We start from the raw sequence: 11,765 nt of genomic DNA on the forward strand, positions 1-11,765 counted from the left end.
TTTCTGTTGATTCTTTTTTTCCCTTGGGATCAGAACAATACAATGCCTTATCAAATGGAGCCTCTTTCAGAAGTGCTTTCAGAAACTTCCCATTGAACATAGAGATAGGTTTTCGGCTGATGACACAAATATTAGATCTTTTGTTATTGTCCCACAAATCCCTGAGGCTCATCATTTTTTTTTTAGTCTAATTTCTTTATGTTCTTTAGATTGGGTAATTTCTACTGATTTGTCTTCAGGTTCATTTATTCATTATCATTACTCTGTCATTACTTTTCTGTTATTGATCCCATTCAGTGAATTTGTTGTTTCTGTTACTGTATTTCTAGTTCCAGAATTTCCAGTTAGTTCCTCCTTATATTTCTGTTTCTTTGCTAAAACTTTCTATTGGGAAGTTTGTTTCAAGTGTGTTTATAATTGTTCACTGAAGTGTTTTATGATGCTTTAAAATCCTTGTCAGATAATTCCACAACTGATATCTTTGTGTTGGTGTCTGTTAATTGTTTTTTCTCATTCAGGTTGAGACTTTCTTGGTTCTTGGAATGATGAATGATTTTAGTTTTATTATTATTGTATTCTAGACATTTTGGAGAGTATGCTGTGAAACTTTGGATCTTATTTAAATCTATTTTAGCAGGCCTCCTCTGACACTGCACCAGCAGGGGAGGTGCAGCTGCCTCATTACTACAAAGTGGGGCTGGAAGATTGGACTCCCCTCCCCACTTGATCTCTACCAGCCTCTGTTGACTACCATGGTGAAGAGGGGAGGGTACCTCTTACCTCAAGGTGGTAGTAGAAGTTCAGACTTGCCATTCAATCCTTGCTGACACTCTATAGAGGGGAAGGGGCACCTTTGTTACTGCTGGCAGAGGTAGAATTCTAGTCTCCCTACTTGGTTCCACTGATGTGGATGAGGAGGAGTGGATTCCATGGTGTTTGGCTGGAGTAGGGCAGTAACAGTAAAAAATGTTTTTGCTTCCTAGTCTGCACCTTTCCCAATCCTTTTACTAGAGAGAACTGGCTTTTCTTGTTGGTTTTCTGAGTGGTGTTTTGTTTTTATTTTTATTTTTTTGCCTGTGCTCATTGGTACTTCTGGGTTGCAGGCTTCTCTGTTGCCTGGTCTAAGATACGTAAGAAGCAAAAGGAAAACCCAGGGAACTCACTGTGTTGTTGTTCTTCAAATTCTGTGGTTGCTATTCAAATTCACTTTCTCTCCACCTTTCAGAGTCTTTTGACGTTTTTAATATATTGCACTCAGGAATTTTAGCTGTGTTTAGTGGACTAGGAAGAAATGTATCTTATTTTACATGGAACTGGGTAGTCTAAATGGTTTAAAATTAAGGTAGTCCATTAAGAACTTACTTTAAATGAAATGCTCAAGAATATTTTATTCTTAAAAATATTTTACCACCATATTTTCTAAGTCACTAAGATGTACATAAGGTTAAGTATATTCTTTGTTATAGCTATATATTTATGTGTAAAAGTCTATTTATTTCTTTATTCTTTTAGGATTATGTACTGAAGGACTGTACCGTGTTAGTGGGAACAAAACTGATCAAGACAATATTCAAAAGCAGTTTGATCAAGGTAAGAAGATAATTATAGATATATTTATATATATATTTGATCAAGGTAAGAAGATAATTATAGAAGATAAAATCATTGTTTTATTATTTCCCTCATTGAAATTTCATATGAAAACCTCCTAAGAATATGGATGTTTAGGGGAGAAAGTTTTGAAGTAGTATTGGAAGTATTTAATGGAACAGATACCACAGTCAACAAATGGGAGAGCTATAAATCCATTACCAGAATTAGAGAAGCAATAAATTGAGTTATGATGCATCATCATCTTTGTATATCACAGATTGCACCTATTTAAAGTTGTGATTTAAAAGGTTTTTTTTTTTCCTTCATGATACTGGGCCAACTAACCATTAGGAAGTTTTAAAAAGCTGAATTTCCTACTCATATTAAAGGAAATCTGTATGAGATCAAAGGTTTAAATGCAAAAAATGAAAACTAAGTTCTAGGGAGAAAAACGAGTGAATATATTTATAATCTTGGAGTAGGGAGAGGCCTAAACTTGACATGAAACCTAGAAAGCATGAACAAGATGATAAACTAGACTGCCTAAAAATGTAAAACTTCTGTATGAAATAGTGTATAAAGCAAACAGAATCAGGAGACAAACTGTAAACTTGGTGTGGCTGTGGAATTTCTTTGCTAGATTAAGCAATTCATATCAGAAGAAAGCAACCAACAAATATATGAAAATATGCTCAGCTCTGTCAGTTATAAAGAAATAAAAATTAAAACAAAAAGGTTGTATTTTATTATTTGAGTGGAAAAGATTGTTGGTAGGGTGTAGGCAAGCAGGTGTGTTGTATGCTGTTGGTTATGGGTGCTTCAGGTAGCTTTGCTGGAGAAATTCTATTTGTAAATACTTATGTTACAAAAGTCTCTGTGTAAGCATACCAAGATATTTATTGCAGCATTGTTTGTATTTTGTTTTAAAGGTAGGGGGACCAGTCCTGTTTACAAGTAGAATACTAGGTAGCCGTATAAAATAATGAAGATTATATGTGTTGAAATGGTAAAATGTTGAGTGGTAAATGGTAAAGTTGAGTGGTGGGTGGGGTGTTTGTGTGTGTGCCTTGCTTTGAAAGACTGGTACTTCATTATTGCATGGTATTTCAAATACCATACATTATTGCATGGTATTTCATTAAAAACAAAATTGTTAGAAGAACTGTTTAGACTTTAGCAAATTGGTACAATTTCACTTCAGGTAATGAAGGAAGAGTAGTCGTCAGTACCAGGGCCTCTTGAATTAGAGTTTCTGGTTTTGTTTTCTGGTTCTGCCACTTACTGTCTTTGTGGCCTAGTGAGGTTAACCTTTCTAAATCTCAGCTTTTTCATATCTAGAATGGGAGTGATAAGAGTAACTGAGGAATAATGAGATAATGCATATAATGAGTTTTCTGTGCCAGGCACCATGTTAAATGTTCACTGGGTAGCTGTTATTACAAGGAATATAGCCTGCCTAAGGACCTAAGCTTTAGTACATAAAAGTTGTTATCATAACATCTTTATAATATTTTTAAATGAAATAAATCTAAATGTTCAGTAATAGAATATTATGTAAATTTTTATATCTGGGAGAATGTTTTGTAGCCATTAGAATTGCTTATGTAGGGCAGAATGTAAGGATTGGTGATTCTTGGTTAAGGATATATGTGAGTTCTTTGTATTTTTATTATTCTTGCAAATTTTCTGCAAGTTTGAAATTACAATGAAATGTTACCTGCCCCCTCAAAAAGTTTTTAAAAGTTGCTTGTGAAATTTTATTAACCTTGGATAATGCCTTAAAAATTAAATCCGATATACAATCTATCTATCTATATATATATTTTTTAATGAGCAGAAAAGGGCTGAAAGGAAACATGCTAAAGTATAAACAGTGATTATCTCTTGGTTATGGGAGTAATTTTTTTATTTATCATAAATATTCATTGTATTTATAATAAGGAAAATGTTACTTTTTTAATAGCAAATTAACCTTATGATATACCTTTAATATGTTACATTCTTATTTTTTAAGTCAGAACTTCACTGATAAGTGTTTTATATTAAAATTTTTTAAGTATAAGTTATAAGTTCCCCACCAGGGAACTAGTAGATTTACACTGTAGATTACAATTTATATTGGCTTGCAGTATAATATTGTAGAAAAAACACACAAAAGTGGTCCTGCGATGTGAGAATAATAATGTATATTGAAACAATAAAATAGTGTTCGCCTTTTACCCCTTTTATGTCCAATTAAGCATACTCCATGAGGTATAGTGATTTTGTTTTTTCTTCCAGTTTTATTGAGATATAATTGATATACAGTACTGTATAAGGTGTACAACATAATGATTTGACTTATATATATCATGAAATGATTACCACAGTAAGTTTAGTGAACATCCATCATCCATCAAAACTTGAATTTATATGCATGATTCCTATCTTTTGTCTTTCTGCTTCCTTATGGCCTCTTTTAAATAGCTTATGTGAACAAAATGTTTCAAAAGAAGAGAGATGTCTCATATACTGACAAGCCTAATAGCATTTTTTTATTGTCACAGAAAATGCTTCTTACTTGGTTTTCTCTTTCCTTATCTATAGTTTGTCAGGCAAACTTATATTAAAACAATGGGGGAGGGATGAATCAGCCTGTGAAGAAAGGTGGTCCATGAGAAGACTTAAATGTCTTTGGATCTACAAGTATCCATTCAACTTACTTCTCCTGTAATAAATTTAAATCTATTATAGTTTTTAATTTTTATTTTTGTCTTATAGATCATAATATCAGTCTAGTATCAATGGAAGTAACAGTAAATGCTGTAGCTGGAGCTCTTAAAGCTTTCTTTGCAGATCTACCAGATCCTTTAATTCCATATTCTCTTCATCCAGAGCTATTGGAAGCAGCAAGTAAGTAAAAGCCTCCTTTTTTTTCTTTTGAGAGGGATGATGATAGTGGGGTTTGTACATTGATTGCTTTGTGTTAAAATCAGTCATGCACTAGAATATGTAGCTAATAAAAATTTAGCTTCTAGAACTGTTTATTAAAGCTCTTTCCCTTTAAATAAATAGTTTTAGCTAGGCTCCCAGATGACTAGGTGCTCTTAGAAGTTAGATCATTATACTAGAAGTTTGAGATTTGTGTTTTTAATTCAAACTCAAAGGCATTGTAAGAAAAAGAAATTAAGTCTTGGGCTTCCCTGCTGGCACAGTGGTTGAGAGTCCGCCTGCCGATGCAGGGGACACGGGTTCGTGCCCCGGTCCGGGAAGATCCCACATGCTGTGGAGCGGCTGGGCCCATGAGCCATGGCCGCTGAGCCTGCGCGTCCAGAGCCTGTGCTCCACAACGGGAGAGGCCACAACAGTGAGAGGCCCACGTACCGCAAAAAAAAAAAAAAAGAAATTAAGTCTTCAAATGAATGTATCTGTAATGTATTTTAGTAACATATTAACCTGTGTATGGTCTGTACACATGTGTATATATATATTTTTTAAGTCAAAGAAATTAACTTTGGCCTCATGTCTTAATTCAGTTTTTGAAAAAGTAAGACAGGAAAATGGGTACTCATTCAGTATTGATTCCTACTTGGCATCATCATTCATCCAGATGTTTCTATGAAGCAAATACTCATTTGTTATCTGGAAAATGAGACCAAAGGTCTATTTGAGTATCAGGTAACCTAGTGCTTAATCCACATTGTGTTCTCAATGGCTAAATTTAATGTAGTTTCTAAATATTTCTCTTTAATATTTCCTTTTGATTACAAGTCTTCAAGCTCTGTAGCGTGAGACTACTTATAATACTTATTGTTAAAGTTCTCGGTTAATTTTCATTTCATTGAAATCCACTTTAGTATATTGTCATAAGATACAGTTGCCTTATACATTCTCTCATATGAAAACTAGGAAAATAGTCAATTGATAGCTTAGATTTTCTTACGTTTTGGCTATGAACAATAGCCTCAGAACTTCCCTACTTAGGAAATATTGAGGGCTGATTTAGAAGTAATATGTGGCAAATGAGAAATTTGTTAGTACTTGGTGTACTACCATGAGTTGGTTGGCAGACTGGCCTCCTCCAGAGGAATCCATTGTTATTTTTGAAGAATGAACTGAATGAGGAAGAGCAGAGCAGTAAGGCACTCTGTCCTCTCCCATTTACAGCAGAGCCACATTTCAGTTATCCTGTTTCATAATTTGTGTAAATTTGGAAAGTAACTGAGCTAAATGCTTGTACTGCTTGTGCTACTTGTGAAGAACAATGTTTTATAAGCTAAGTGGATTATAAATAAGTATAATGCTTTAAATCAGGTGTTGGCAAACTGACCTGTGGGCCAAATTTAGCGTGCCATCAGTTTTCAGAAGGCTTGCAAGCTAAGAATGTTTTTTTACATTTTTAAATGGTTGAAAAAATATTAAAAGAAAATTTTACAAAATATTAAAATTATATGAATTCAGATTTTTAAAGTTCTATTGGATCACAGCCACTCTTGTTACATATTGTCTGTGGCCGCTTTTGTACCACTGCAGAGTTGAGTAGTTTCACCCACAAAGCCTAAAATACTTACTATCTGTAGCATGAATATAAAGAGCCTAACAGATTTGTAAGTAATTAGTTAATTCTAAATCAGTATCTAGTTATATAAGTTGCTTAGAGAAATTACTAATATACCATTTCCTATTTTACCACCCCCAGGTTACTTTGATCTTCAGTTATTAGCTTTACTTGTGAAAAGGCTATTGTAAATACATGGTATATTATTAGCAGGTTCTTTACAACATTTTTATTAGCAGGTTCTTTACAAATTTTACAACATTTTTATTAGCAGGTTCTTTACAACCTGTTTATTAGCAGGTTCTTTACAACATTTTCTTTGTTTTTGTTTCCCTCTCTTGATATGCTTTATATACATTCTTGATTGTCTCATACAATAAGCATAGCAGGAAGCTTTATCAATATTTTTTAATGTTTGTGTTTCACACAAATTCCTCGCTACTTTAATTTTACAGAAATCCCGGATAAAACAGAACGTCTTCATGCACTGAAAGAAATTGTTAAGAAATTTCATTCCGTTAACTATGATGTATTCAGATATGTAATAACACATCTAAACAGGTATTTTTATTTTTCGTTTTTGCAAATAAAATGCACTACGGATTTCAAACACGTAACTTTATAAATTGGGTAATCATAAAATAGAGAAAGAGAGACTAATTTAAACATGCAGTTCAATTTTGGTTCTCTAAATTATTTTTTCTGTATTTTTAAAATAGATTTTTCATCAACTTGTTTAAAGAAAGGTATATGACACTTTTAGTATCTAACATGATTATATAAATAATAAGTGTGGTGAGTACTTTTTTTTTGTCACTGCTGTTTTTTAACAATTCTCTTCTATAGAATCTTAGAATTTTAGTTATGAAATGACGCTTAGATAATTAACCAGATCAACCTATTTGAAGTTGGAAAGGTTGAGGTTTAAAGAGAGAAATCATATGCTCAAGTGACACATCTTATAACTAGAATCCAAGTTTTATTAAGTGGTTTAATTGCCTCTTCTTTTGTACTGTGTCTCTTTTATGTATCTTGCTTGTTTTGTTTGGATATTCTTCATAGTGAAATTTTATTAGAAACTTGAATTCATATCACTATCCACCTTGACTGTTACTGAAATGCAGGACATTAATCCTATATCAAAAGCCTTAAATATGTTAAGCTTCAAGTTTATACTTTTTTCTATAAAGATACTCTTCCCAACACCATTTCTTAAATGAAAGGCAATATTAATATTGTATAATAGCGTAAAGCTCAAGACTGTGGAATTAAATAGGCTTGGTTTTGAAACATTTTTAGTTCTGTGGCTTTGGACAAATACTTCACCCTGCCTAAGTCTTGATTTTTCTCAACTATAAGAATGAGAAGAATAATAGCTCACAAAGTTGTTATTGAGACTGAATAGAATTATTAGTATTTGTACTACTTTTTTCAAAAGTCTACTCTTCACAGTATTTTCTACTAACATTTTAACGAACTGAGGTTTGGTTTTTTTTAACTAATAATGTCAGTGTCCAAAACAAATACATTTCAGTCTGTACCTCTTAAAAGAGAGTATTAAGCAGTGTTTAAAGTTTTTTTGTTGTTATCAATGTAGCATAAAATTATATTAGCACTTCTAGTAACTCTTCTCTGGGGTCTCCCTCTGTGAGAAAATACCAACATACATAGTATTGCAGTATAATTAGTGGAATTTTCTCTTTTGAAAATTACCATGCAATGTGGTTCATGATTTAACAGATGTGTACAGGGTACTACAGGAGACCTTACCCAATATGGAATGTAGGGATGGTATATGAACATATTATTGTATTGCCTGATTAAAGTGCTGAAACAAGAATTGGACTTTATTAAAAACAATAGGGAAAAGAGACAAAGGGAAGAGCATATGCGAAGAATCACAGTGCTAGCCCACCATCAATGTTATATTAAGACACTTAACTGTGTTTGACTCCAGTGATACAACAGTTAATGACAGGCATATTTGGCATGTTGAGGAACAGCAAAAAGGTCTGTGTGGTTTGAGCAGAGTGAAGGATAGGGCAGTACTACCCAGAGTTTAGCCTATTGATTAGCTTTAGTCCTCAAAATATTTTACTGACAAGGAGGTTGCTTTCATGTCTATCACTAAGTGCACTGTTGAGTTCAGCTGACATTTATGGGGGGTGGGGTGGGGAGCAAGACTTTGTCAATGAAAAAAGCATTGCATGATTGTTACTCTGAATGGTATGGGGAGCCACTAGAGAGTAGAACAGAGAAATAGTATCATCAGACTTAAATTTTAGAACAAACACTCAACTATTGATTATAATGGATGTACTCTTTGTGCCAGGTACTCTTGTAAATGCTATACAGACATAGCAGTAAATAAAATAATCACATTTCATGGAACTTTACATTCCAGTATAGGAAATAAATGATAAATATATATTGGGTGATTGACAGATTGCAAAAATTAATCCATGGAGCTGTTCTTTGGATGTATTTTCTCTCACCTTCCATATTCAGTGAGTTATTGTGTCAAATTAGTTTTTTCTCCTGATTAGTTTTCCTTTTCATTCCTCTGCCACTGCTTTAGTTTAAATTTTATCATTTCTCATTTAGGAAACTCTAGTTTGTCATTGAGCTCTCTCTCTGCCTATTTTTCTTCTTGATTCTCCCTTGATCCTGATGCCAGAATGATCTTTCTAAAAGCTCTTTGTGTAAAGATCACTTACATCCTAAAGGAAAAAAATCTAAATTGTTTATCATTAAGTGGCCTAGTTCTAACTTACTCTGTTAAATCTCCTTTCCTTTTCCACCGTGCAACACCAAGTGCCACTGTATTAATATTAAACTAATAGGACTTAACCGAAAGTATCAATTTGTGCCTGGTCCCTTATCACATCTTAACATGACTGCCTCAGTCTTGCTCAAAATTCAGTCCTCAAAGCAGCAGCATCAGCATCACCTGGGAACTTGTTAGGAATGCCAATTATCAGGCCCCACCCCAGACATAATTATCAATCTGTGTTTTAACAGGCCCTCCAGGAGGTTCTGATACACACTGAGAATCACTGGGGGTGGGGGTTTGTTTGTTTGTTTTTTATCGAAGTATGGTTGATTTACAACGTCATATTAGTTTTCAGGTGTACAGCAAAGTGATTCAGTTATATATATTCTTTTTTTAGATTCTTTTCCATTATAGGTTATTAAAAGCTATTGAATATAGTTCCTGTGCTATACAGTATTGTTTATCTATTTTATATATAGTAGTGTTTATCTGTTAATCCCAAACTCCTCATTTATCCCCCACACACCCTTTCACTCTTGGTAACCATAGGTTTGTTTTTTGTGTTTGTGAGAATCTGTTTCTGTTTTGTAAATAAGTTCATTTGTATCATTTTTTTTTTTTTAGATTCCACATATAAGTGATATCATATGGTATTTATCTTTCTCTTTCTGCCTTACTTTGCTTAAAATGATAATCTCTAGGTCCATCCATGTAGCTGCAAATGGCATTATTTCATTCTTTTTTGTGGCTGAGCAATATACCATTGTGTGTGTGTGTGTGTGTATATATATCATATCTTCCATGTCTTAGCTATTGTAAGTAGTGCTTCTGTGAACATTGGGGTGCATATATCATTTCAAATTAGAGCTTTCATCTTTTCTGGATATATGCCCAGGAGTGGGATTGCTGGATCATATGGCAACTCTATTTTTCGTTTTTTAAGAAACCACCATACTATTCTCCATAGTGGCTGCACCAATTTACATTCCCAACAACAGTGTAGGAGGGTTCCCTTTTCTCCACAGCCTCTGCAGCATTTATTATTTGTAGACTTTTTGATGGTGGCCATTCTGAGCAGTCTGTGATGGTATCTCGTTATAGTTTTGATTTGCATTTCTCTAATAACTAGTGATGTTGAATATCTTTTCATGTGCCTGTTGACCATCTATATGTCATCTTTGGAGAAATGTCTATTTAGGTCTTCTGCCCATTTTTTGATTAGGTTGTTTGTTTTTTGATACTGAGCTGTTTGTGTATTCGGAAATTAACCCCTTGTCAGTCACATCCTTTGCAAATATTTTCTCTCCGTAGGTTGTCTTTTCATTTTGTTTATGGTTTCCTTTGCTATGCAAAAGCTTATAAGTTTGATTTGGTCCCAGTTGTTTATTTTTGCTTTTATTTTTGTTGCCTTGGGAGACTGACCTGAGAAAACATTGCTACGATTTATGTCAGAGAATGTTTTCCCTATGTTCGGTTAGGGGTTTTATGGTGTCATGTCTTATATTTAAATTTTTAAGCCATTTTGAATTTATTTTTGTATACGATGTGAGAGAGTGTTCTAACTTCATTGATTTACATACTGCTGTCCAACTTTTCCAACATCATTTGCTGAAGAGACTGTGTTTTCTCCATTGTATATTCTTGCCTCCTTTGTCAAAGATTAATTGACCATAGGTGTGTGGGTTTGTTTCTGGGCGCTCTCTTGTGTTCCAGTGATCCCCATATGTCTGATTTTGTGCCAGTACCACGCTGTTTTGATTACTATAGCTTTGTAGTATTTGAGAACCACTGTTTTGACTAAATTACTCTTTCTTCCTACTGTTTTACTAACACCCATCACCCTTGGCTCAACTCAAACATTACCTCTTCAAGGACCCTGACCACTCTCATCTAACTGATTTGCTACCTTTCCTTTGTACTTTTTGACTCAACAATTAGATTTGATGCCCATATTCATGTCTTTCAAATCTATGGGTATTTTCAGAACCTATACTTGACTACCACATAGACACACCTGACTGGGCCCCTCTATACACTATATTTTAACAGAGGTTGACTTTATTCTGAATATTCTAATTTAGTCTCTTAACAAATAGTAATAACTTTTACCACAGAACACATGTTTTTAGAGCACTTATTTTACCTCAGATGAGCAACTCCTGTGTTTGGGGGTGTGGGTCCTTTGGTTTAGATTTTTAATTTTTTGATACACAAATTCAAATAAAAAATTTTCCTGCTACCTTGCATATTGGGCAAACTGTTTCTTCATGTGTGAATGAGAGGATTGGATAAAATACCTAAAATTTCCTCCCAATTTAATAATTTTGAGTTAAAATTCAAGATTTGCTTCTTATGTTTCTTGCTTATTACAGACAATGGTAGTAGTGCTTGCTCACATATTTAAAAGACTGGATGCAAAATAGTTAACATATGGTCATTTGTAAATTATTTATTGTCAGATCAAAAGAATTTTAAGGTAGAATTTGCTCTCTGAACTGTTGTCATTGAAATTAAATTTGTAACGATGTACAAGATAGTTAATGATTAAAAAGATTGTTTTTTGGAATACTAGAAACTTGAGTTTTTTGAAAGTTGAAAAGTCTCCCGGTTGGAGGATATGATAGTTTTTCCAAAGTAAAAACCATCTTTCGTTCTCATAAGGAATGGATTTTACTGCTTTTTTCTGTTATTAGAATGTAGTTGAACATGGAATGCACAAGCAGGAAAATGTTTTAAATTTGAAGTTAAGATTTTTAAAAAAGGTAAAACCAGATCATCTGAAATAATATTCAGCTCTCAGATTCTTTAATTGCAATGAGTTTTGACTGGTTTCTAATTGTTTTTTTCCTATCATAATTTCAG

At 33.4% G+C, this 11,765-nt stretch overlaps 1 protein-coding gene across 6 annotated transcripts in view; it reads left to right on the top strand.

Annotated features, from left to right (window-relative positions):
• ARHGAP5 (Rho GTPase activating protein 5) overlaps nucleotides 1-11,765 on the top strand; it is a 106,269-nt gene that overhangs the window by 59,320 nt on the left and 35,184 nt on the right. For 4 of the 6 annotated variants that reach the window (XM_022553469.3, XM_022553470.3, XM_022553468.3 and 1 more), the window contains exons 4-6: nucleotides 1,513-1,590; nucleotides 4,354-4,485; nucleotides 6,586-6,691. In XM_022553469.3, the coding sequence (XP_022409177.1) occupies nucleotides 1,513-1,590; nucleotides 4,354-4,485; nucleotides 6,586-6,691 (316 nt within the window). Of the gene's footprint in view, nucleotides 1-1,512; nucleotides 1,591-4,353; nucleotides 4,486-6,585; nucleotides 6,692-11,765 lie in introns of those variants that run through there. The other 2 variants (XM_089907584.1, XR_016392163.1) reach the window with 2 other exon arrangements.

Source organism: Delphinapterus leucas, chromosome 2 (assembly GCF_059928025.1).
Source record: "Delphinapterus leucas isolate spDelLeu-1000000601 "Yukka" chromosome 2, BTC_Dleu_Yukka2, whole genome shotgun sequence".
Lineage (NCBI taxonomy): Eukaryota > Metazoa > Chordata > Mammalia > Artiodactyla > Monodontidae > Delphinapterus > Delphinapterus leucas.